The sequence below is a fragment of the Cupressus sempervirens genome, chromosome 4 (genome assembly GCF_028749045.1).
Source record: "Cupressus sempervirens isolate cs-2001-9-10 chromosome 4, ASM2874904v1, whole genome shotgun sequence".
In the NCBI taxonomy this organism is placed as follows: Eukaryota; Viridiplantae; Streptophyta; class Pinopsida; order Cupressales; family Cupressaceae; genus Cupressus; species Cupressus sempervirens.
The window spans coordinates 626,189,473-626,215,781 of record NC_143121.1 but is presented as its reverse complement, the minus strand read 5'-3'; the positions used below and the strand labels follow the sequence as shown (position 1 = coordinate 626,215,781).

The following is a 26,309-nucleotide window of genomic DNA, read 5'->3' as shown; positions in this document are numbered from 1 at the left end:
TGACTATTGTAATGGAACTAGATTCATCGGTATGAATTGGCTAGGCACCATAGGTGCTCTAACAAGATATGTTGGCATCATTGTAATAGCTTGAGTAGGAAGGATCAATCCTCCTCCATTAAGATTGGTCTACTTTGTGAAGGTAATTGCTTTTGAGAAGACTTTGTCTAATGTGTCAATATTTGTTGTAGGAAGTCTTCTTAGGAAAATAGCAGTAAGATGGTCCATAGCATTCAGATAAATCTGAATTGTAGCTTCATCTAGTATAGTGTATGTTGTTTCCAAGTTGTGGTATGCCATATCAAAGCGATGGTTGAAGTGTGAAACCATCTCTGCTGGGTCCCTTTTGATTGATATGAATTATTGATGTATCATAGTTAGGTTGATGAAAGTTTTGAATTGTTCCAAGAATAATTTTTTGAAAGTATCCCAATTTCCAATACATCTAGGTTGCAAATTAACATACCAATTAAAGGAAAATTCTCCCAAAGAGTAGGGGAGTAAGAGAAGAACCACATTCTCATTAGCAATCTACTTTCGATTGAAAATTTCCTTGAATACCTTGATGTGATCTTTAGCAGTTCTCATCTCTCTGTAGATAAACCTTGGGTAAAACTTCTCAAGATTCTTAGGAAGGTCATTGAGTAAACCTGTCAAGTTGATTCATGAGTCCACAAAAATTGTGAAAAATCCCATTGGGGGATTTGGTGGAATAATGAGTGGTTGTTGTGGAGGTGGAAGTGGAGAAGACGATGAAATGTTGAATGGAAGTGGTATAATTTGAGGGAATCCTTTGTTGTTGCAAGGTTTGCAAAAGTGGGTAAGTTCAAGGAACTCGTGTGTACCAGGTGAAGATCTTAAAGCTCGTTGAAATGGAGATGATGGATTAGGATCTTCAAATTTGTGTCAATTCTGGAAAAAGCGCACGTTTGTAGAAGCGCACTCTCTCAAAAATATGGCACACCTTGGAACCTTGTGCACCTTAGAACCTAGCATAGCTTGGAAGCTAGCACACCTTAGAACCTTGGTAATTCATAAAAAAAATTGAACTTGTAAAAAATGCAAAATTTTGAAACTACAAGTTGTTTTATTCTATTCTGAATGGTTGGGGCCCTCCTTCTTGTGCCACTTCTATTGATCTGTCATTTTGCACAACGCTTAATGGAAAGAATACTTTTGAACTCCTCTCTTGAAAAGATGACTTGTGATCAACTCCAAGGTTTTGGGTGATCTCGAGACCTACTAGAATTTTCTTAGTACAAGATAAATGTATTTATTCACATGAAGGCCTTTGCTGGTTCTGACTGATTTAAGATAAGATGTTGAATCTACTTGCTATCTCAAAATGATAACCACACAAAAAGAAATATATCTTTGGTATTTTTCTATTTTTTAATGAATGTAGTTTTGACTATGCAATTATATCAATTCCTAAATTAACCAAGTGTTTGTAAAAGCAAATAACGAAGATAGGGTGATAAGAAGTTTAAGAAAATAACTTGAAAAATAAATTCCTAATAGACATAAGCCACAAAAATAACATGTCTATGAATTAAGCCCTTGAAAATATCAGTAGGTAACTAATGAAAATAGAAGCAACACTTCCTTAATTCCACTGATGTAATCATCGATGGAAATTCAGTAACCATTAGATGTTTCACTTTTCATCAGATCGCAAGGCCATAGAAAGTGTGCTCATGTGAGAAGAGAAGTTATGCAGGAACAATAGGGTGATATCTTGTCCAACTAAGTACATCAATGAAATTTGTAAACCCATAGAAAACACCAAAATTAAAATACCTCTCAATCAAAATAATGCAACAAAACTATTGGCTCTATTACATCCCATGAACATACATTCACAAAATATAACACACTCAGGTAAGAATAACTACGCTTTGAATGAGAGCACCAATACCATTTATTATTGCATCAAAATAACAACCTAAAATACATATTACATTCCTAAATTTATAAGAAATCATCTCCTCAATTTGTGTTGAGAGTGAAAGATCTCTTTATGTGAATATATGCTTCTAAACTAATTTTAGATCAGATTCTGAATTTGATTGCTATCTAAAAAGAATAACCACACAAAAAGAAATATAATTTTATATTTTTCTATTTTTTAATGAATGAAGCTTTAACTATGCAACTATATGAATTTCTAAATTAACCAAGTGTTTGTAAAAGAAAATTATGAAGATAGGGTGACAAGAAGTTTAAGCAAATAACTTGAAAAATAGACCCCTAATGGATATAAGCCATAGAAACAACATCTCTACAAATTAAGGCCTTAAAAAGATTGGTAGGTAACCAATGAAAATAGGAGTAGCATTTCCTTAATTCTATTGATGCAATCATCAATAGGAATTTAGTAACTATAAGATGTTTCACTTTTCATCAAATCGCAAGGCCATGGAAAGTGTACTCATGCTAGACAAAAAGTTATGCAGGAACAATAGGGTGATCTCTTCTCCAACTAAGTATATTAGTGAAATTTGTAAATCTGTAGCAAACAATAGAATTAAAAGATCGCTCAATAAACATAATGCAACAAAACTATTGGCTCCATTACACTTCATGAACACACATTCACGAAATATAACATACTCAGGAAAGACTAACTACACTCCAAATGAGAGCACCAATAGCATATATTATTGCATCAAAATAAAGGCCCAGAATACATATTACATTCCTAAATTTATAAGATATCATCTCCTCAATTTGTGTTGAGAGTGAGAGATCTATTTATGCAAACATATGCTTCTACATTAATAAAACAAATCTATTTATGTACAAACTGACTCTCTAACTAGTGCTAAGTAGGACTCCATCCTTATTTATATCATTTAATAGATGCATGAGCCTTTATATGTCCTAAACAAAGAAATAATGAGAAAATATGAAGAAGAAAGTCATCAATTTATGTAGGAGCCTCTAGAGATGCCAAAAATAGAAGCTCAACCTTCTTTGGAGGTTTAAGGAGCTAAACTACCATCAGAATGCATTTTTGGTGCATGAAAAACTTTAAATTTGGAACTGGTAGTTAATTATCGGTGCACCTCTGACTTCTTCAAAAATTTCCAGTGCACCATGGGAGAAGTGCACCTCAAAAGAAGCACACCTAGCACACCTAGCAAACCTCAGAAGCTTGTAGACCTTGGAAGCCAAGTCCAAAAAATGCAAAATTTTACCAAGTGTCAAAACTAAAATTTTAGCTTCTAGTATTTGTTTCCTTTCACACTAGAGCTATGTCTGGGTATTTGCTCTTGAATTTCTCTATAATCTCTGTGACTTGGGTTGCATTTGGAAAATCTAAAGCACTATATTTATCCTTTACTTTTTGCCTATAGTTTCCCACCTCTATGTGAGTCTTTGTAAAATATCCCAATTTCACATCCAAATCTAGCAATGCCTCTTCGGTCCTAAAAGCCTATTTGATATCCTCATTAGTGGAAGCTTCTTCAAAAGTCTTCTATAATTGTTCAACAACTTCTTGTATAGTCATTAATTTATCTCTTGAATCATCTTAAAAAATGTCCAAGCAAGCATCACTGTAATGTCTCTCTATCTCCAAAATTTTCTCTTGGGTTTGATCCTTGAGCTTATGAATATCCATGTGTAATGTTTCCATTACTTTATTACCATCCACAATATTCTCTATTTAGTCATCTATTTTATCTAACTCATCTGTAGTATACACATCCATCAACATCTAATATATCTAACCCTTTATTGACTACAATGCTTGCATGTCTTTACCCCAGGTATGTACTTCATCCATTAACCCAAAATCCTAGTTCAATATAGAAACCAACTTATCTACATTATTCTGCATGTGGTGTAGTAGTTTAAGACTTCCTTGTATGATTTATACACCTTTTTCTTCAAAAATTTCTCGCCATTGTTGACAAGCCTTCAAAAATGGATCTAATTGTGCAGTCTCCTTATCCCTCTTATCAAGTGTCACATTTAGAGTCTCCTCAAGATTTTTGGAATCCAATAGATTGACTACTTCATTCAAATACCCTCTTAGGATTTCATTCTGCCTCTAGAGGTTTAACAATTCTGACTCATCCTATTCTAAGTGCCTAAATACTTATTTGATTCCCATAGTAACCATCAATTTGGCAATATCCATAGTGGGTTTTCCAAGCACAACTCCTTGATTTGATAATCTCTTGGAGTTGAATCCTCAATATACATATGTGGAGAAGGGATAGCAATATGGAAAAACAAGTCCTAATTTTGATCACTCATGACATAAGCCAATGTTCATTTATCACCTATGGGTGGCTCAGGTTTCTTGAGAGCTTAAATTAATTCTCTCATTCTCTCTTGCTCAATACAATACAATTGCCTTTTGTGTCTAACCACTACCTATTTTTTGAACCATCTTGGATCATTTTCTATCAGATATTTATCCTTAGATGAAGATGGAGCATGTTCCACTATGCTTTTTCCCTTATCACTCCTCTTTGGAGTCTTCTCCTTTTGTGAGAGATCCACATCGGGCATCTCTATGTATGTCAAGTCCACAGTCCTTACCTTTATGTCTTGGGAAGTCTATTGAGGTTCCTCATATATTTTTCCTTCTTTTGACACTTCATCAATGGGTATTTTTTGTGGCTCTTCTTCTTGTTCAGCTTAAACCTATTCTTCATTACTCTAAGGGAGAGGAGTATATCAACCTTTATCCATGCAAGATAAATCTTGACTTGGTGATGGTGGAGCACTTAAAGGTCCTTGTGACTGAGGTGGTAATTGACTCCAATCCTCTTATGGAGGTTGATTTGTTGGAGCATCCCTTATCTTATTTCCTACCAACTCAATGCCTACAGACATAAATTTTTATCTAAAATCAGTCAGAACTAGCAAAGGACTCCTCATGAACACTCACATTTATCTTCTACTGAGAAAATTACAGTAGGTCACATGATTGTCGAGAACCTTAGAGTTGATCCCAGATTAGCTTTTCAAGAGAGGAGCTTGAAAGGATTCCTATCATTAAGCATCGTGCAAAATGATAGCTTAACATATACCTGATTTTCTCTTAGATGAATGTTCTAATTCATACCAGTTTGATCATATATCAAAAAACTTGGAGATAGGTCTTGGTACATATTGCATATTAGAAAAGGATGCTCTTGTCCCTAACCTTATGAAGACCAAAGAAGATATGAGTGGGATATGGAGCATGTATTTTGATGGATCAAGAAATAAAAATGGATCAAATGCTGGTGTGATGTTGGTTTCTGCTGAATTAGAAAGGTACTACTTCTCCTTTAGGATTCAATTCAATTGTACTAGTAACATAACAAATAATGAGGCATTGATTTGAGGTCTTCTATTTAATAAAAAAAGAGGAATTCAAGCCTTGAGTGTATATGAAGATAGTAAATTAATTGTTAATCAAGTGAAGAACTAGAATGTCACAAAGAATGGCTTGCTCAAGTCTTATAAACATAGAGTATGGGATTTTCTTGGAGGTTTCAATGCATTTAATATTCAAAGCATCCCTAGGAAAGAAAATAGACATGTTCACAGACTTGCAATAGTGGATGTGTCTTATGATGTGCCAAGGAGCCTTGAAGATGAAAGGAAGCAACAAATTAGAGTGGTAGTTAGGCCTACTATCCCTGATAATAATATAAATTTCCAAGTGTTTGAATTTCATGCACAAATTGTAAGATTCTTGTAGAATGAAGTAGAATTCTCAGAAAGAAATCAGTTGAGGTTGCATGACCAGTATGGAGATCAAATCAACAATCTCAATTCCAACAACTTGCCTAAGGGCCTGATTACCTTAGAGAGTGTCTTCAATTCTGATGACCAAGCAAGAGATGGAGGCATGAACCTTGTTGCCATAAGGGATGATCACATACCAATCATGGTTGCTAATGGAAGGACCTTAAACATGGGAAAGGTATGTACTAAAATTGAACAATAAATTTTTTCATCTATGTCAAGAATTTAATGATGTATTTCCTTGGTGATATGATGATTTAAAGGGTTTTGACCCAACTTTGTTTCAACATACCATAGATTTAGTTGATAATGTCAAATTTGTTAGGAAAAAGAAGAGGCTAGTGAAACCTAAGATTGATCCATTAATGTGAAATGACCTATCCAAGTTGATTGAGGCTAATATCATTTTTCCTATCAAGCACTCATCATGGGTACCTAACTTTGTCCCTATTAGGAAGAAGAGTGGAGAAATCAGATTGTGTGTAGACTTTAGTGACATTAATGAAGCCTCCCTTAAGGATCATCATCCCCTCCCTTCCATGGAACAAATCATGTCTAAGATTAGTAATTCAAAGAGGTTTTCATTCCTTGATGGATTCTCTGGTTACAATTAGGTGTTAGTCAAAGAGTCTAACAGATATAAGACTACATTCACAACAAAGTGGGGCACCTATGCCTATAGTAAAATGCCATTTGGAGAAACAAATATAGGTGCCACATTTCAAAAGGAAATGGAGATGGCTTTCAAGAACATGATTGAAAGGTTTGTGTTGGTATACCTTGATTATATCACAATGTATTCAAAGAATGTAGCTGATCATTCTGGTCATCTTAGACAAGTCTTCCTAAGATGTAGAGACTATGGAGTATCTCTAAATCCTAGAAAGTGTGTCTTTGCTACTAATCACAAAAAATTGTTATGCCACATTGTATCTAAGGATGGTCTAACCATTGATCCAGAGAGAACGAAGGAAATATTTTCTCTCTCTCTCTTCCTAGTCATAAGAAAGGGTTGCAAAGTTTTCTTGGTAGAATAAATTTTTTGAGAAGATTTATTCCAAATTTAGCTACCATGGTGAAACCTCTTATAGATATGCTAAAAAATAACATGGTCTTTGCATGGACCAAGGAAGGGAAATCAAGTTTTGAAGAGATTAGAGCATCCATAGCCTTAGCTCGTATACTCATCAATCCAGACTTTGATAAGGACATCATTCTTTATGGATTAGGATGTGAGTCAAGTATTTTTGTTATTTTGACTCAGTTGAATGATGAGAATGAACAACTTATTACCTTCTTTAGTTAAGGGCTTAAAGAGTATGGAGACAAATATAACTATGCGGAGAAGTAAGCCCTTGTAGTTATAAGATCTTTGAAGAAGCTCAGATACCTTCTATTATACAATAGGATTCATTTACTAGTTCCTCGTGCTAGTGTGAAGGATTTCCTTTTAAGCAAGGATATTAGTGAGAAAAGAGTAGGTTGGATCACTAAGGTGATGGAGTAAGATGTGGACATCCAAATTACTAAGTTGGTAAGAGGGAAAGGATTATGCAAGCAGATGGTCTTATCTCATGAATCTAATGTATAAGTTGTTATGGTATTAACATAACATCAAGAAGTAAGAGATGAGAATCCAAGGAATTGGATAGATGATATGATGTCCTTCTTATCAAGTAATGGATATCCTTAGGGATTGGATAGGGAAAAAGAAAGACAATTCATATTGCAGTCCATTCCTTATGCCATAGTTGATGGTATCCTATTTAGGAAGGACTTCAATGGAGCTTTGTTAAGGTGCACTGATACAGATCAAGTTGATAAAATGAATAAGGATCTTCATGATGGTCCTGATGGTGGCCACTTTTTAGAAAGGACAATTTCCATGAAGATAATGAGGGCAAGATATTACTGGCCATCCTTGTTTAATGATTTCCATAGGTATGTCAAAAAATGTAAAAAATGTGCTTTCTTTTCAGATAAGCAAAGGCTTGCAGCCCTCCAACTTCATCCTATCCAAGTGGATCAACCTTTTACTTAATGGGAATTAGATTTTATAGGCCCCATCAATCCTCCTTCTAGCTCTGTCATAGATAGATCCTAGCTGCTACAAATTACTTTACCAGGTGGACAAAGGCAACTGCATTGGAGGATGCTATTGAGAATTTAGTTGTTGAGTTTTCAAATGGAGTCATCACAAGGTTTGTTACTCCTTCCACCATTATTTCAAATAAAAAAAAATCATTTGTAGGAGCTCAGATTTGTGCATGGGTAGTTGATCATAGTATATACTTGAGGACTTCTTCTAATTACTATCCCCAAGGTAATGGCTTGGCTAAGTCCTCCAACAAAAAATTGATCAAAATCATAAAACGGATTATAGAAGATAACCAAAGGCATTGGCATTAGAAGTTAAGAAAAACCCTTTGGGCTAACAAATAACACCTAAAAGGGCTATTGGAAACTCACCTTTCATATTGGTATATGGTAGGAAAGCAAGGCTCCCTATTTCATTGAAGTTTCCATCCCTAGAATTAGCCCATTAGTTGGAACTATTTGAGAATGATGCTATGTCTGTTAGAATAGTAGAACTAATGGAGCTAGAGGAGAAAAGACACTAGGCCATGCAGACCTTGGAAACACACCAACAACATATGAAGAGGTCCTTTGATAGGAAGGCCAAGTTCAGGATTTTCAAAAAAGGTGATCTTGTTTTGAAATGAGATGTAGACATAGTGAAACTAGGGAGGCACTCAAAATTTTATGCACTATGGAGTGGTCCCTATGTGATTATCAATTGCAAGTAGACCAATGCTTTCTAGTTGAGCAGGCCTAATGGTGAAATCTTGCCTATTCTAGTCAATGGAACATATCTTAAGCCCTATTTTTGATAGGGTTAGGGTTTTCATGTATATAGTTCGTTAGTCTTTTTTTTGTTTGTTCTTATTTTCCAAGAAGTGCACGAGCACATGGTTTGCTGCAGAGGGTTGTGGTTCCTATTCTATAGTTTTAGAGAGAAGTTTTAAGGTTTGACTGGGCATGTTTTTATACAATTTTGGGTTTTGTTAGGCAGATATGAATGATTTCTATGACTTTGTTGTCCAATGGATGCACAGGTTACTAGTCCATGCTTAGCAAGCTTGCATCCCCCTAAGTCACCATAATTGTTGGCTAATTTTTCCCTCCCCCCCCTCCCCCTTGCCAAAATGGAAGGATTTGAATTCAAACATAATAACGTTCACATATGTAAAAATTCAAATTAGGTCACAAAAAAATAAAAACTTAATATCTTGGGTTATACCTCTTTTCCTAACTACTGCACCTTTTAATATTTTTGTAGGCCCATATTTTATCCACCATCAGATGCAAAAGGATTGAGAGTTGTCACTTTATCACTGCAAAAAATTGCAGTCTCTTTTGTCATAGTGACAAAGCAATATGTTACCACGTAGCACCATGGGCCCCTTTTCCTTTAGTCAATGGGGTCAATAGTAAGCTTTTCATCCACCATCAGATCAAGATTATCTTAGGGTTGTTGTTTTCTTGCTTTCTCAAGATGTGAGGATTTTAAATTATGCAAGAAAGAAAGCATGTTACACATGGATCGTGGGTCTTGTTTTCAAGTGGAAAAGGTATTAGATGAACTAGTGTGGGGCCATGTTTTATATTGGTTGATGCATTGATGAGATTAATGCATTTTTGGAGCTATCAGATGTGAGAAGACCCATGGTTATCACTTTGTCACTTTGTAGAAATGCTCGTTAGTTATTTCATGCAACAAAGTGGTAGGTTGACAAATATTCACAATGGGCCCAATTTGAAGGGTAACAACTGTAGTCACATTGCAGTTAAGGTTAATAATATTGTAAGCCATTGCAATTAAGTTTTAAGGGTGGTGTAGTTAATTTGGTGAAAATGGTCAGATGTGTGGAGACCTCATGAGCTAGTAGAATGAAATACGGTTATTGATCCCCATGACACTTTATGGTTGTAGAATTTAGTTTGACTGCTCACCTTGCTAATTTGTTGAGCCAAGAATGAAGAAAGAAAGGTTTCTTATGTGATCTGATCTTTTCGATTGATCCCAACTACTCCAAAGTTGTTGTTGTACTAGAAATGATGTAGAGACATTCCTTCCACCACCTAATTGTCCATTTGAGGGATTCTAGCATTGTTTAGTGCCATTTCTATCACTTTATGGTTGCTCAGGTCAGGGTTTTCATGATTTTCACATCTCTGCAAGTGTACTGAATTAGATCTTTTTCTTGGATCATCTTTATTGTTCTCAAGAGACTTAATGGTAGTGGTTATGAAGTAACTTTTAGTCAAAAATATTCTAGTTATGCTTGCACTATAAAAGCAAAAGTTGTAATTCTTAAAAGGGTTGACTCTTCTCTATTTTCTCTAGTATTGCTCTGCGAGTTCACTATAAATCCCCTTTACCTTTGGACCTAATGACATTCTACCTTTATCTCTTTCAACCATTGATGATTGTGCAAGAACTATTTGCCTCTCTTCAATATTTTGTGGCTATCTACAATTTGCAGGACTAGATCTCTTTTGACCTATGAATGATATATAAGTGAACTCTCTTCTTCCTTGTGTTATTCATTTTGGTTGTTTGATTAGCATGTGATTATTGGATCTAAACAAGTCTGAATCTGTATATCTTTGATGTCATAACAATTCAAGTGTGCATGTATGGGAAGAGATAGAATTGAACATTCTATTTTGTGCATCACCTCCTTAGAATAGATTAGATAATTGCTTTCATGTATACCTTCTCACCTTTCCCCCTTCAAGTGTAGTTAGGTGCATCCTGATGGTAAAGGAAGTCAACCTTCTCTAGAGATTCAACCTTGTAGTTCAAGTCTCACAACTTGGAGGTTGTTTCCATGTTTCACAAGGTTGTCCTTAGGTTAAAACTTTGGACAAGGGTGCAAAGTTTTGTGACAACAGATGCTAAACATGAATTATATCAAGGAAGGGTAGTAAACGATAAGATAGAAATTTATTGTAAATTAACTACTTTCCAATTGTTAATTTTCATATACCGGTTACGATTTTATTGGCCAAGCTTATTATTACGTATGACTGAAATACATAGTTGTTTTCTTTTTCCCTACCACATCCATATTTAGTTTCTACTTAGGCATATGGTTGCATAGTAGATTAGTCACTTGACTACACTAGATCCATCTGATCCAACCATCCCAAGTTACTAGGTTCCTCATGCAAGGTCAAAGAGTTCTTCATACGAGGAAGAACCCTGAGGGAGCTAATCACTTTGTCATGTCTCAAGATAGTGGATGGAAAATTATCCAAGGGCTTTGGAGATAGGGCTTCATGTAGATGGGAACAGGTCTGACAAAATGCTCTTTTGTGTATTAAATGACGAATCATTGTTTTATGCTTTTATAAGAGGTATTCATGGGTCTATGTTCATCATGTAAGGTGACACTTATTATGATGATCTCTAACATTACTTGTCATGCATTTTAGTGTTATGACTTCCTATCTCAACTACTTTTGTAGGTATAGGATAGATTACTAGGAGGGGGGTGAATCAATAATCACCAAATTAACAATTTATTTTCTTAACTTCCAAAAATTCTATCGATATGATTCAATTATACCTATAATAATGTTATCGATTAAATGAACATTAAACGAAATAAACACTATAGTCATCTACAAAATAGTAACACTAATATTTATCTTATGGAAACCCAGCTTGGGTCAAAACCATGGTGTGAGAATGATGCTCATAAACGTTGTACTCTATACACTATGTTAGGAGATTTCCAAGTTAGGGGTTACACAAAAATGTTAAGTGTATCTTGTTACATAGATTTACTCTAGATCTATTAGGATCTTTACTCTATTAGGAGTAACCTTGTTAAAGGATTTCAACACTCTAATCTAAGAAATCCATTTTGTTAGATTTTTACAATAGACCAATTAAGTTCATTCTTGTAAGGATTTAAACTTATACAATGGTAAGAAAGTTTTTTTTTTTAAAAAAGTGATTTTTTATTTGAACTTCCTTACTATATTAGATCCAACAATACTCTCCTTTTCTTTTAATACACTTTTCCCTTGTTGTGCTCCAACAACTCTTTTCCTATTCGAGTCATTATTCTTTTGTCCTCTCTATCTTCTTTCTCTTTCACTTTCCATTTTATACTTCATAATTCCTGAACCTAGATCTGACAATAAAAAATACATCTCTCTATTCATCTAGAGGATTCTCAAACAATCTTTCATTAGTTTACCTAAAAATTGACTTCACTTTCTTGCTTCACCGATAAAAGTTTTTTCACCTATAAAAGTTTTTTCACCTATAAGCCTTACGTCTCTGCTAATCAAATAAGATAATCCATCACTTAATTTTTTTCCCATTGATCATTATAGTTGTTACCTAATGAGATGATTTCCTTGTTTTCTCCTTGTTTCCTTGATGCTCCAATCAATAAACTTGCTAAATATATAGTAACAACATGGAATAGTATGCCAACCTTTTGGCATTAATGAAAAATAGTATAATTTATAAATAATACAATACATAGATTTTCTTATTCCATCAGTAGCTTGTAAATTAATTATGCCAACAATCTCTCCCTTTGGAATTGATAGAAAACCTCATTGTTTAAGTAGTTCTTGTGCTATAAAACTAATTTCCCTCATACAATATGATTTGTCCTTTTTAGATTCTTCTCTTCAAATTATCATCGCTTGTCTCTTCATCACTTGTCCTTATATCTTATCCCTTAATTACCAAATTTCTCCCCCTTTGAAAACAATGCCAAAGGTGTCATAATGTTTTCTATGCTTACTTCTCACTTTGATTATAATGTTCACGTAATCTCCATTTTAGACCTCTTCACTCATGAGCATCCCATGTCTACATCAGTCCATGCAAAAGAAATCCTATTGGGCTTTTCATCAATTGATGCATATTACATCTCCCTAGTTAATTTTTGATGGGGGTAGAACCCCTAATTTGCTCCTTTATTGATCAAAGATCTCTCTATCCTTAAGTAAATATATCAAAAACTTGTTCCTTAGTTGCAATATATTCCAGTCTAACTTCTTTATTATGTACTTTCTCTCTCACAAAATGATACTTTATTTCTGTACGTTTAGTTTTTAAGTGCATTACTAAATTCTTGGATATATTGATAGCACTAGTGTTGTCACAATGTTTAATAATTGGTTCTTCAACTATTTATGTGCTCCTTACAAAACATGTTTCATCTATATAAGTTGTTCACAATTGATTTCTGTTGACACATACTCTACTTTTGCAGTCATCTATCATATGTGATTATACTTCTTACTAGTCCATGAAACTAATATTTCTCCAAAGAAAAATTCTCAACCACTTGTTGTTTTCTCATCATCAATATTTCCTCCCTAGTCTATAACATAAACTAAAATATTGAGTACCTTTGATATATTGGAATATTGTTTAACTGCTGTCAAATGTGATTCCTTAGGTTGTGATGAAAATATTGCAAATATTCCTAGTTCTTGAGCTATGTCTAGTCTACTATGAACAACATACTATAGCTTCCCAATCATAGATTTGTATAATTTTTTATTCACTTCCTTGGATTGATCTTCTTTAGATAGCTTACAACTGGTAACCATCGATTTACCAAATGGTTTAGATTCTTCCATTATAAATGTTTTCAATATTTCTTTTATGTATTTTGACTGAGTGATGTAAATACCATTTTTCATCTATTGCACTTGAAGTCCAATACAAAACTTTATTTCACTGATCATAGACATTTAAAATTCATTCCTCATCTATTTTTCAAATGACTTGATTAATGCTTCATCTCCTCCAAATATTATGTCAACCACAAAAAAATCAACAATTAAGAGCCTATCTTGACTTTTAGTCTTAAGATATAGATTATAGTTATCACTTGTTCTGAAAAAACCCTACTCTAATCAAATAAGAATGTAGTACCAAACTCTTGGTGCCTATTTTAATCCAAATAAATCGTTGTACAATCTACACACCAAATATTTTCCTTGTTCTGTAGAAAAACTTTTTGGTTGTTCAATGTGGAGCTCTTCTTGTAATACTCCATTCATAAATATTGATTTCGTATCTATTTGATAAACTTTAAAGCCTTTATAAGTTGCATATACTAGTAGTATTGTGACTCCTTTTAACCTAGTAATTGGTCAAACGTCTCTCTATACTCCAATCCTTCTTCATGTGCATACCCTTTTCAATCTAATCTTTTTTTGTTTATAATCACTTCTCCATCTTCATTCAATTTATTTCTAAATACCCACTTAGTTCCAATAATATTTTTACTCTTAGGTCCAGGAACTAGTGACAAAGTTTTGTTCTTCTCAGTTTGATCAAGTCCTTCCTTCATAACTTGTTTCCAATCTTTATCTTTCAAAGAATCTTTCACAATTTTAGGTTCTATCTTAGATATCAAACATGTAGAAATCCTTTCTTGTAGCTAACTTCTAGTTATTACTCCTTCATTTTTGTCTCTAATTATGTGTGATAGGCTATGATTGAATCTTATCCTCTCTGGTGTAACAAGTTTTGCATTTAGATTTTGCTCCTTGGTTTTTTCTTGTTGAGATGTTAGTAGAGTGTTATCAATTACCGTAGTTTATTTTTGTGTTCCTCTTTTCTCAAGTTCAAAATATATCAACTCATTGTATTCATTTGGTTTCCTTCTATTGTTTTCCTCATTTTGTTTATAAAATTCATCCATCTTCAAATTCACACTTTCAATGATTCTGTTTGTCTTCAAGTTCAGAAATTTGTATGCTTTTCTTTTGATTGAGTGTCCCAAAAATATTCCATCTTAACATTTTGTGTCAAACTTCCCATTCCTTTCATCTTTAATTATGTACACTTGGTGCCAAATATTTTGAAAAATATTACATTAGAGGTTCTTCCATACCAGATTTCATATGGGGTCTTATTTACTCCTTTTCTAAGTTGTACTCAGTTAAGAGTGTAAATTGTTTTGCTAATAACTTCTCTCTAGAATTTGTGTGATACATTATTCTGGCTTAGCAGTGGTCTTGCACATTCAACTATAGATCTATTCCTTCTTTCTAGAATACCATTTTGTTGAGGTGTTCTCAGTGTTGTCAACTATCTTTTAATTTCATTATCTTCACAATAGTGACTGAATTCATTTTATCTAAACTCACCTCCTCTATCTAATTTGAGGCATTTCTAGGTTCTTCTAGTTTCTTTTTTCACTCTAACTTTGTACTTTCTAAAAATATCAAATGCTTCTATTTTTCCTTTCAAAAACATGATAGATATCATCCTTGAATAGTCATCAACAAATAGTATAAAGATTTTGTCCTTGTGATAGTTCTCAGCACCAATAGGACCACAAAGATATGTGTTAATAAATCTAATATGTTTTATTTTGAGTATTCTTTACTTGAAAACCTTGAACAAGCCATTTTTCCAAACTAACACTCCTTACATACAACATTCTCTAGTTTTTTACTATCAACATTCCTCTTACACTTCTCTTCTTGCTTACTTTTTTCTAGATTGTCAAATTTTACATGAAATAATCTCTTGTGTCATAATCAAATTTCTTTAGTTTTAGCAATCAAGCAATGACCTAGTGATGTATGCAACTTGAAAATATTTCCTTTTGTTTGTTCACTGATAAAAAGTAATTTTCCATTCTTTTAAAATATTTTGTATTTTCCATTACTAAACTCAAACTTAAAGCCTTTGTTGTTCAATTGAGAAACACTTAAAATATTGTACTATAAAACATCATCACACACAATATCATTAGCTAGATTAATTGTACCTTTTCCTCTGATTGTGCAGGGTGATATGTTTCCTAATTTTATTGATCCTCCTTTGTAGAGTTCCATGGTTGCAAAATTGTCTTTGTCTCCAGTCATGTGATGAGTGTAGCCAATATCAATGAACAAGTCATTATATTTGTTCATACATGAGATTAATTCCTTTTATTCTCCAATAACTTCTTTTTTGGTAGTTGGTTCTTCTTTGACAATGACAAAAACTATATCATCATCATCTTCATTTGCGTCATCTTCATTATCTATTTCCTAAACTATATAACATGCCTTCTTTATATTTTGTAGAAAGTATTTTTTCTTCCTATATTGGTTCACCTTTTGTTCTCTTTTCTCTTTATTTGGTTTGTTAGAATATGTATATGGCAAATGACCAATTTGTCTACAATTCTAGCATGCAATAGGACTCTTTCCTTTATATATACCTTTGCCTTAGGGAAATTTTTTTTTGATTAGGGCTTCCAACTCTTCTAACACTTTTTCTACTACTACTAGGCCTTTATATTCTCCATCATCTACAAATCTTCTTCTTCAGTGTTTTTCTTCACTTGCTGAAGATTGAAGTGCAATTTTACCAATTGTTTCGCTATTGTCATAGTTGCATAGCTCAAATATTGTTAACCTACCTATAAGTGAATCAATGGTAATATTACTTTTGGAAATGGTTCTCAACTCTTGTATAGTAGAAACTCTAATTGCATATCAGTTAGGTAAAGTTCTCAACATCTTACTTACTACTTCACTTTCTTTAATAGTTCCTCCAACTCCTTTGATTGCAATAATAATTTCTTTGATTTTTGTCTCATACTAAGAAATAGTCTTGTTCTCATTCATTCTTATTGCATCCAACACTCCTTTCAATCCTTTGAACTTAGCTTCCAGAATATGTGCATCTCCACCATGTACTTGTAAAAATTTATCCCACACCCATTTAGCTAACGGTAAATCCCAAATGTCAACATATTCTGACTTATTAGAAGCACTAACCATTTCTATCATTATTGGTTTGTATACTAGCTTTGTCTTCTTCTGCACATCATCAAGTGGACCTATAGGTTTTGTATATTTTGTGGTATGAAATTTCTTGGCATTATCTCTAAGTCCTAATAAATACAGTTTCACTCAGCTTTGCCACATTCCAAAGTCATCTTCATACTTGTTAAACTTTGGTGCTTCCTTCCTATACATCTCTGAGCTATTTTCCCAAAGAAGTTAAGCTTCTAGTTCAAGGACCAAATATCTTATACCAATTGTAGCTATAGATTGATTACTAAGAGGGGGAAGGTGTGAATCTATAATCACTAAATTAAAAATTTATTTTCTTGACTTCCAAATAGTCTACCGACAAGATTTAGTTATACCTATAGTATTGTTATCACTTAAGTGAATATTGAACCAAAATAAATAGTATAGTCATCCACACAATAGTAACACCAATAAAACCTTAACCAAGATCTGACGATCACAAAGATATCTCTCCATTCGTGTAGAGGCTTCTCAAACAATATTTCATTACTTGACATAAAACTTGACTTAGCTTTCCAGCTTCATTGATAAATGGTTTTGTCATTGATAATCCTTATGTCTCTGAAAATCTAATAAGATAATCCATCATTTAAAAATTCGTCCATTGATTATTTGAGTTATTACTTGATAAGGTGCCTTCCTTATTTTGTCCTCGGTGCTACAACCAACAGAATTGCTAAAGATTTAGTAACAAAATGAAATAGTATGTCAACTTTATGACATCAACAAAAAATAATATAACTGATGAACAATACAATACATATCATTTCTTATTCCATTAACAAGTTTTAAATTAGTTATGCCAACAGTTTGTTCAAATATTTGTATTTACTGAGATCATGCTATAATGGTGTACACACCCATGTTGTGACAATTAGTTTATGTACCCTATGTATTTGTTTTCTTGTGGCAACATTCTTGTACATCTTGATTTTTGACCAATGGTCGATATGTATGCTCTTATTACTTTTAAAAGGAACTATATTATTTTTGACATATGGAATATTTGGCATGACTTTTCCAAACCAACTCTTTTGCATTATATAATTTTTTGTTGTTGTGTTTGTTTAAGGAAAACTAGTCTTTACTTGTGGTATCAAAGTCACATTTAAGACTAGGGCCTATGGTCCAATTGATGTTAAATTTGTGTGGTATGATTGGTACACGAGTAATCTTACACCATGTATTCTCATAGAGGTAACACAGCTAGAGGCAACAATGATCCATAAGATGAGGTTGAGAATCAAATGTTGGATCAAATTGTAGCTCTCCTTACTTAACAAGGCCATCATATGATAATTTGGAGAATGCAATGAGGGTTAGGAAGGTCAAGGATGAATAAAGAAAGGGAGAGAAGGATTATCATATAGAGGCCTTGCACAAACTTGTTAGTCTTAAGTTCCATATACTAGTTATGATTTGCTTGGCCAAGCTTATTATTGCATATGATTGAAATGCATAGTTGTTTTTTTTTCTCCCTAACATATCCATGTTTAATTTCTACTTAGACATATGGTTGCATAGTAGATTAGGCACATGGTTGTACCCAATCTATCAGATCCAAGTGTCTTGATTCGCTAGGTTCCTTGAGCAGGGTCAGGGAGTTCTTCATGTCAGAAAGAACCCCAAGGGAGCTAACCACTCTATGGTTGGGTGATAAAAGTGCCTGGGCCCCACTCCTATCTCATGATAGCAGATGAATAATGTTTTGAGGGCATTTGAGAGATGGCTTCATGCAAATGTGCACATGTTTAATGACATGCTCTTTTATGTATTTAATGATGAATCATGGTTTTATACTTTTATAAGGGGTTCTTACAGGTCTATGTTCATCATGCAGGGTGAAACTTATTATGATGATCTCTCACATTACTTGCCATACATTGTAGTGTTATGATTTCTTGTCTTGACAATTTAGTCAAATATTTGTATATAGGTTTAGAATCTAGATCATGCTTGAATATTTTATAGACCCATGTTGCGACAATAATTAGTTGAAATACCCTAGTATTTGTATGCTTGTGGTGACACTTTTGTACATCTTGATTTCCAACCAATGGTCAATATGTATGCTCTTATTACTTTAAAAGGAATTATATTATTTTTGACATATGGAACATTTAATTTGACTTTTTCAAACTAAGTCTTCCACATTACATAAAAAAATTCTTATCTAATTGTTTAAGGAAAAGAAGTGTTTGCACTAAGATTAATGGTGTAGCATACACCATACACTTTTCATGCTCTAGGTAATTATATGCTACAATAATCCATTTCCTCTTAAAAATTATTTGAATATACAGCTCAAATAGATAATTAGGTATCAATAGCCTTTATACAAATTTTTTTTTCTCAAAAGTTACTCTAATATGAAGCCCATAGTTCAAACATAATGATTTATCATTGGCATTTGACATTAAGAAATTCCTCTTAAACAATATTTGAATATGGAGTACTCATAGTCTAATTCATACTCTATGATCAATTGCATAGCATAAATTACAAAATTTTCTTATTTTATGTAATTATATATTGAAATTCGCATTTCATCTTACAAACTATTTGATTATTAAATGTTTATATTTCATTATTTGAATATAATAAGACATCAATAGTTTTTTACGTGAGGAAATTCATCTTAAATTTATTCCAATATCATTTCAAATATATTGAATTATAAATAAATTTTTATAGAAATCCCTAGTCAAAATTATTTGAATATAAAATCCAACCTCTATATATTATTATAATAATAAAATATTACCACTAACTTATAACTTTAAGAAATTATTCTTTAAAAATAATATTTGATTATTCTAGCGCTAAATTCTATATTTGTCATTTGAGCATCATGAATTGTAACTAACTTTTAACTTTTAAAAAGAGGCAACCTCAAAAATGTGATTAATAAATTTAATAAAATATCTACATATTTGATATAAAAATATTGATAAAACTATATTATAACTTAGAATTCAAGAGACACTAAAAATCAATAAAAAATCCTATTAGTTTTTAGAACAATAACACATATTGCTACATAGTGATGTCACTCTAAATTCCACATATATGAATGCTTATTAAGTTATTAGATTTTAGTTTCAACAAGAGCTCTGCTCGAGCAAAAGTCCTTGCCTATTGTTATAAGAATAGGAAATGAGACTGTCAATATCACTAATGTGCAGAGACTATTTGCTTCAATTGGGTAACAAGATTTGGATATTAGAATGTGGCAGTGCTTGGTGCATTAAATGCTGAGAGAAATTTGTAGCAGGGTAAAGCTGATAAAGATTATAGTTGATCTAGGCAGATAGAAGATCAAGAGTGTTAATTACATTTGTGCATTCTATGGTACATAGAAGCAACTAAGGACAAATGTACCTATTTGACAGTAATCAATATACAATTATTGACAATATAAATTTATTCTATTGTAGTGTATTCAAGTCTCCACTACAATTTCATTTAAAAATGTTTCGTTTCATTGCTCTTTTTCTTAATTGTTTTTCACTTTACTTTTAGTCAAATACAGAAAAACTTGTCATCATCACCATTATAAGCATTCAAAAAATCAAAGTACCTATTTAAAATTGAAATTGAGAAGGGAAGATATGATTTAAAAAATATTTGAATTGACATCTCGTAGAGGATATTTACACAAAGAAAAAGAATGATATAGATCTGATCCTTGCTATTTTGAAGTGGAATGTCTTCCCATTTACTCAATTCAACAATGAATTTTTTTTTTTTTATATATCATCTATGCAATTAAAGTGAGGCCTCTCAATCTTGAGGAAATTAACAGTGGTTACATGGATCTTTTTCTCTCTCTTCTTAGACTCCAGGCAAACCATATTTCTGTGGTCTATTCGTTTTCACAACGTTAGATATTTAAGCTATAGGCTCATTTTGTAGAAGACTTTGGTTAGATTGTTATGATGGTGTCTTACGTTGACCAAAGAAAACCAAGTCAAATGTATCCCATGTATCCAAAGGCATGAGGCATTTCATGTCCACTATATTTTTAGCAACTTCTAAGGCTACCTCTTCCAAAATGGACTAGTTTTTTTTTTCTTGTTTTCCTCTAAAGCTACATCAATAAAAACTCTTGCCCTCAAAGAAATGAAGAAATTAATAGTTTCTACATTTTTTGGGCATACTATTCTTACTCGTAGAAGCATTAGTAGTCATGAAAAATTGTACACACACTTAAATATAAATATTATGGAACACTCAGGGTTTCTCTTCACTAGATGTTTTTGGCAAATCCATGTTGTGGTGCTCACAAAGGGGGCACAACTCTTCTTTGCACTCTAGTGCATGTACTACCGCGTCATGCCTAAATCATTTCAGGGGGTCCTAGATGTTACTTGTGCTGGAGGATACTAGAACTGCTAGGAAGATTCAAGATTTTGATTTTTGTTGTTTTTGCAATCAAAAAACTAATTTACCCCGGCAAAAATGTTATCGACCAATAAAAAATTACAAATCATTGCATAGATATATAATTATTAAATAAAATTGTTTCTACTTTAGAATGTCAAAATTGTTAATTATAAAAATTAATTAAGTAGGAGGGTCTAATAAAAATATGAGTTCGCTACCTATATATAGGCAAGGACTAATAAAGTATCTAAACAGGTTGAATTCTTTCTCATATGTCCATAGTTTGCATACAATTCTATCATGCATTTAGGGGAAGATGGATTATTATTTTTCTATTTGAAGTATCACATGATATTTCCCTGCTAGCAAAAACTGATAGTTAACTATCGCCTCTACAAAACATAACTAGCTAAGGTTAAATACTTTTCAACTATAGAACTAGATATTTCTTAGCTTAATACTACTCTAGAGGAGGAATTACAAAGGAGAGTACCTATCTCCAATAACAATATTGAAGATATTGTTGGCTTGGGCTATACAATTTACCTTGCATTTTCTTAGATGCTCTTTTATAAGCAAAAATATCCTACTTTTCCATCTTTCCCATCTTAAGTCGTACACACCCCTTGCCATGTGTTGTGGCAGGTCCCTCATTTGCTACCATTACACCCTTTTCCAAAATCTTGTAACAATATGATGCTGGGATTTAGGAATAGCTACACCATTTGCACGTAGATGACATATCTCCTCTTGTAATAAAACTCTTCAAAAAAAAAAAAATCAGCCCCCAAAAGAAACATAAACTTCCTTGCCAATTTCTTTCTCATTTTCTTCATAACCTCTTAGATCTTTTTTCCCCACTTTTGTAGACACCAATACCTTACTGAAACACCTATGAAATGATCGACAATCATACTAAGTACCAAGATACCCACACCTACATCATATTGCACTCTACACTCTTAGCATCTCTTAGTTTATTTATTTTAATTTTTATTCCCTACTCTCCTAAAACAAAGAATAAACAATATCCTTTTCTAGCATATTAATAAATCATTTGATAAGATTGCTATAATGAAATCTTGGTCATATCAAAATTTAAATACTATCAATACTATTGGTCTTATCTCTTAATAAAAAACGTATTAACAAAATATATCCACATACACATGCTTCACATGGATAAATAAATTATACATCACGATTTCCCTTTCCAAACATGTGCTACCGCGTCACGCGTCACGCAAACTCTATAAATTCAAAGCCTCCATCTTCTCAACCCATCCATTTCTGCTCTGCACCCATTTTCTGCAGAAGTTTTGAATCTCTGTTCTAAAGAATTCAACCTTATCATCATGGAAGGAGGAAATTTGATGCAGACACCTCAATTCGATTGCTTGCTATTTGGTATGTTATGATTTTTCAAAAAAAAACGGAGTATTCTTGACTATGATTCTGTAATTCTTGTGATTAAATTATGTTGACAACAAATTGGATTCAACTTTGTTTCTGATTAGAGAAATGGAATTAAACTCTTGCAGATTTGGACGATACGTTGTATCCTTCGAACACAGGAATGGCCACAGCTTGCCGCAAGAATATTGACGGTATGGAGGCTACTAAATTCAAAGTTTCGATATAATTCTGAAGAAATTTAAATCTGAGTTTGCTGTAATTGAATTGTGCAAATTAATTGCATGGATTTGGACTGTGTTGCAGAATTTCTGTCGAAAAAACTTGCTTTGAGCGATGACGTTGTCACAGAGCTTCGATTCTGGTTTTACAAGACTCACGGAAGCTCGCTTGCAGGCCTTCGAGTAACTTTCTTCTCCTTATTTCGATATCAAATTAACAAATAGATTTGATATTTAGGATAGGAAAGAAACATTCTAAATAAAAATTGAGCTTTTGGAAAGGCGATTGTTTTGTTAAACGTAAGCATTAAGAATGTCTAAATATATTTAATTTTGGTTGCATTTCCTTTGTTATGAGGGCTAATGATTTGAATTTGAATCGCATATAAAGGCTTCAAGAACCTGAATTTTTAAAATCTGTTAAAAACAGTTTTTTTTCCAAAATTCTGTTACAACAACTTACAGATAAAGAAGTTTCTGTCTCTAACCACATGGAATTCTAATTATGAAGAAAAATACAGTACCGTCTCTCATTACTCAGGGGTTAAAATTCTGTCGAGGCTCACATATAAAATTATAACAGAACAAAGATATGATTTCTTAATTTGTTAAAGCAGTTAGACTGACTTGAATTTTTCCACTTCTTATGGCAGGCATTAGGGTGTGAAATTGATGCAGATGAATATCACAGGTACTGATGCTTATAAAATTATTTCCTTTCCAAGATCGCAGTTTTGTTTTCCGCACTCTGTAAAATGTCATGTTGAGCGCCGCAAGAAATTTTGAATATATTTCTTTCGAAGACTGAAATTGTAGATCTCCTTTTGGCATTTTTACGCTAGGTCTAGCATTCAGCTCTCTGATTTTTTCTCTCCTCAAATTTGAATAATTTTCCCCATCTTCCATTACATTTGATGCTCTGAATTATTTCTCGTAAAACTCTTATACATTTATTTTCTACTCAGTTGTTTCTCGTAAAACTCTTATACATGTATTTTCTTCTCTGGTTTTTTCGAGTAAAACTCTTATACATGTATTTTCTACTCTGAAATTTTTTCTTGTAAAACTCTCATACATGTATTTTCTCATTGTACAGTTTCGTTCACGGGAGATTGCCATATGAAGTAATTAAGCCAGATCCAGTTCTCAGAAACATTTTGCTGAGCATGCCTCAAAGAAAATTGGTATGTATTGAGTTTTTTCGTTCGAATCTTTAGATGAAATCTGTGATTGCTAAATATGAACACGAACACCTATCAAAAGCTCAAATGACTTCAATCGTTCTGCATTAGCACTGCACCATTGGATAAACTGTCGTTTTCAATTGAGATGCATAAATTGAACTTTGTTGTTAATGTTTAGCATCAATGCAACTTTTTGACAGATATTCACAAATTCAGACTGAATTCATGCAGCCATAAATTGAACTTCGTTGTTAATGTTTAGCATCAATACAACTTTTTGACAGATATTCACAAATTCAGACAGAATTCATGCAACCAAGATCCTAAAGAAATTATGCGTGGAGGACTGTTTTGAAGATATTATCTGCTTTGAGAGCCTTAACATATATTCTCCTGAGCAGCAGCAAGATGGTGAATGCAATCCTCGTACTTCCCCTGTTATCATCAAACCATCAGTTGAAGCCTTCAAGCGGGCGATTGCCATTGCAAATGCAGATCCTCAAAGAACAGTAAGTGAGAAGAAATTTGCATTTGAATGCTTATACATTATAGTGTCTTTTGCAATGGTTACTTATTGAGTCCATACTGCAGCTGTTCTTTGATGACAACCGTAGAAACATAGCAGGAGCAAAAGCAGCAGGCCTTAATACAGTCCTTGTAAGCTTCTAGACGAAAATCGAATTTAGAAAAAAGTCTAATTTTACATAAATGCCTTCAATATTTTTCTTGTCTTTTCATCAGCTGGTTGTTTTCTAATTGAAATCAATATATGATTTTAAAGGTTGGTAGCTCAGAAAAAAGTGAGGAAGCCGATTATGTGGTGGAAGATATTCATAATGTGAAGCATAGTATTCGTGAGATTTGGTGTGAGGTAAAAAATAAGAGGGCGCATGACAAAAATGGTTGCTCAACTGAAATGGCCAAATCCATTGAAGTAGCTTCTACTTCTGTTGTAGTTTAATAAGCTCACACCTTACTTTTGTAAGCAATTTGTTAAAAAAGAATCTCTCCAAAGGCCAAGCAGAGATCTTATTGAGTATGTAACACTGATCTTATTGATGTATGTAACACTGGTACTTTTGTAAGTTCAATTTTAATTGTGAATGCTCATATGTGTCACATACTTACGATCATTGAAATTAATTTGTAATTGTAAATGTAAGCAATTCTTATATGAGAAATAAAGTTTTCATTGTTAATGTTTTCCATAATTGAGTTTAGCAATTTTTTAATAATATGTATCTGATATTATTATTATTATTATAATATTGAAATATATAATGCTAAGTTTTGCATCATAAATATATAAGTATCACACTTTTCATATTCCATTTTTAATGATGGTTAAGACGATTTAGAGAGCTCAACTTCAAAATCAATTTTTTTAAAACTATTATTAAATAAATTGTCTTCAATGTAAATCAATTTTCAATGCCAGCAAAAGTATTTAATAACACACTTACAATACAACAATAGATTTTTCTCTATAACTTCTTTTAAGAAAATTAAGTGTTCACTATATTAAATTAACCATTCATAACATAAGTTAAAATATTTGTACATTTATTTTTAACTATAATATAACCTTTTGTTGTTTTCAATTAAAGAAAATCTGATTTTGAAGGGACCCTGAAACCCTTTACAACTTCACAACAAGAAGATTTGTAATTAGGCATAAACAATCAGAACAACTTCAAAGAGAGATGCAACAATCTAAACTAGGGACCAAATAGGAACCCCACAAGATAGGACCAAAAGAGACTAGCAAATAAAAAGAAGGATAGAGAGAAAGCTCAATCTTCCTTGAGGGAAAGAAAACCCTCAAACAACTTAATACAAGGAAAACACTGGGATTTCTCTTTACCTTCCTTCTTCTGTGAGCTTAAATTCATGTTGAAATGAGAAGAGGGCTTCTTACTTTGCTTTCAAGTAACTTTGTTATTCCACCCCTCCTCAACCAATGAGGTTGCCAACTACGCTTCAAGAATAAGCAAATCTTTCGAAATAGTTCCAGCAATCTAGAAATAACCAACAATAATAGATCCATCAAGCTAGACAAAACCAGTAGAAAATCAAACATTAGAGGTATCAGCAATAGAATCAAAATTGGTAGAAAACCCAAGACAACCTGAAGGAGTAGAAACAATGCCAGTCGTAACAAATCCAACAATTTGGATCGAGCTAGCAACAACATATCCATCAGTGGTAGCAGATCTAGCAATAGAGGTATCAACAGCAATAGAACCAACACTAGTAGAAAACCCAACACCACCTGTGGAAGAAAAAGTAGTGGTCCAGTGCCAATAACAACAATATCATCCTTACTAACAACTTCACTACTCACTGTAACTTTAGTAGCATTAGTTGAGTTAGTAGGAGTTGAAGAACCAAAAGGCTCGACCGAATCCTACACAACAATCTAGATGAAAATCTTCTTAGCAATAGTTTAAAGTTCAGATGAAGTTTCATTCCACCAAGA

The 26,309-nt window shown here is 32.9% G+C and overlaps 1 protein-coding gene across 1 annotated transcript; it reads left to right on the top strand.

Moving 5' to 3' along the window:
- The first annotated feature begins 22,196 nt into the window (after positions 1-22,196).
- LOC149562787 (uncharacterized protein C24B11.05-like) lies at positions 22,197-24,915 on the top strand. The gene is made up of 8 exons (XM_089823923.1): positions 22,197-22,419; positions 22,554-22,619; positions 22,732-22,829; positions 23,300-23,337; positions 23,743-23,830; positions 24,115-24,339; positions 24,422-24,487; positions 24,612-24,915. Exons 1-8 carry the CDS (start codon positions 22,368-22,370, stop codon positions 24,789-24,791), a joined length of 813 nt encoding a protein of 270 aa, XP_089680049.1. The 5' UTR covers positions 22,197-22,367; the 3' UTR covers positions 24,792-24,915.
- Positions 24,916-26,309: the final 1,394 nt, after the last annotated feature.

Coding starts and splice junctions, on each gene's coding strand:
- LOC149562787 (XM_089823923.1), top strand. CDS start 22,368: ATGGAAGGAGGAAATTTGATGCAGACACCTCAATTCGATTGCTTGCTA. Junction 22,620..22,731: donor TTGCCGCAAGAATATTGACG/GTATGGAGGCTA, acceptor ACTGTGTTGCAG/AATTTCTGTCGAAAAAACTT. Junction 23,338..23,742: donor GATGCAGATGAATATCACAG/GTACTGATGCTT, acceptor CTCATTGTACAG/TTTCGTTCACGGGAGATTGC.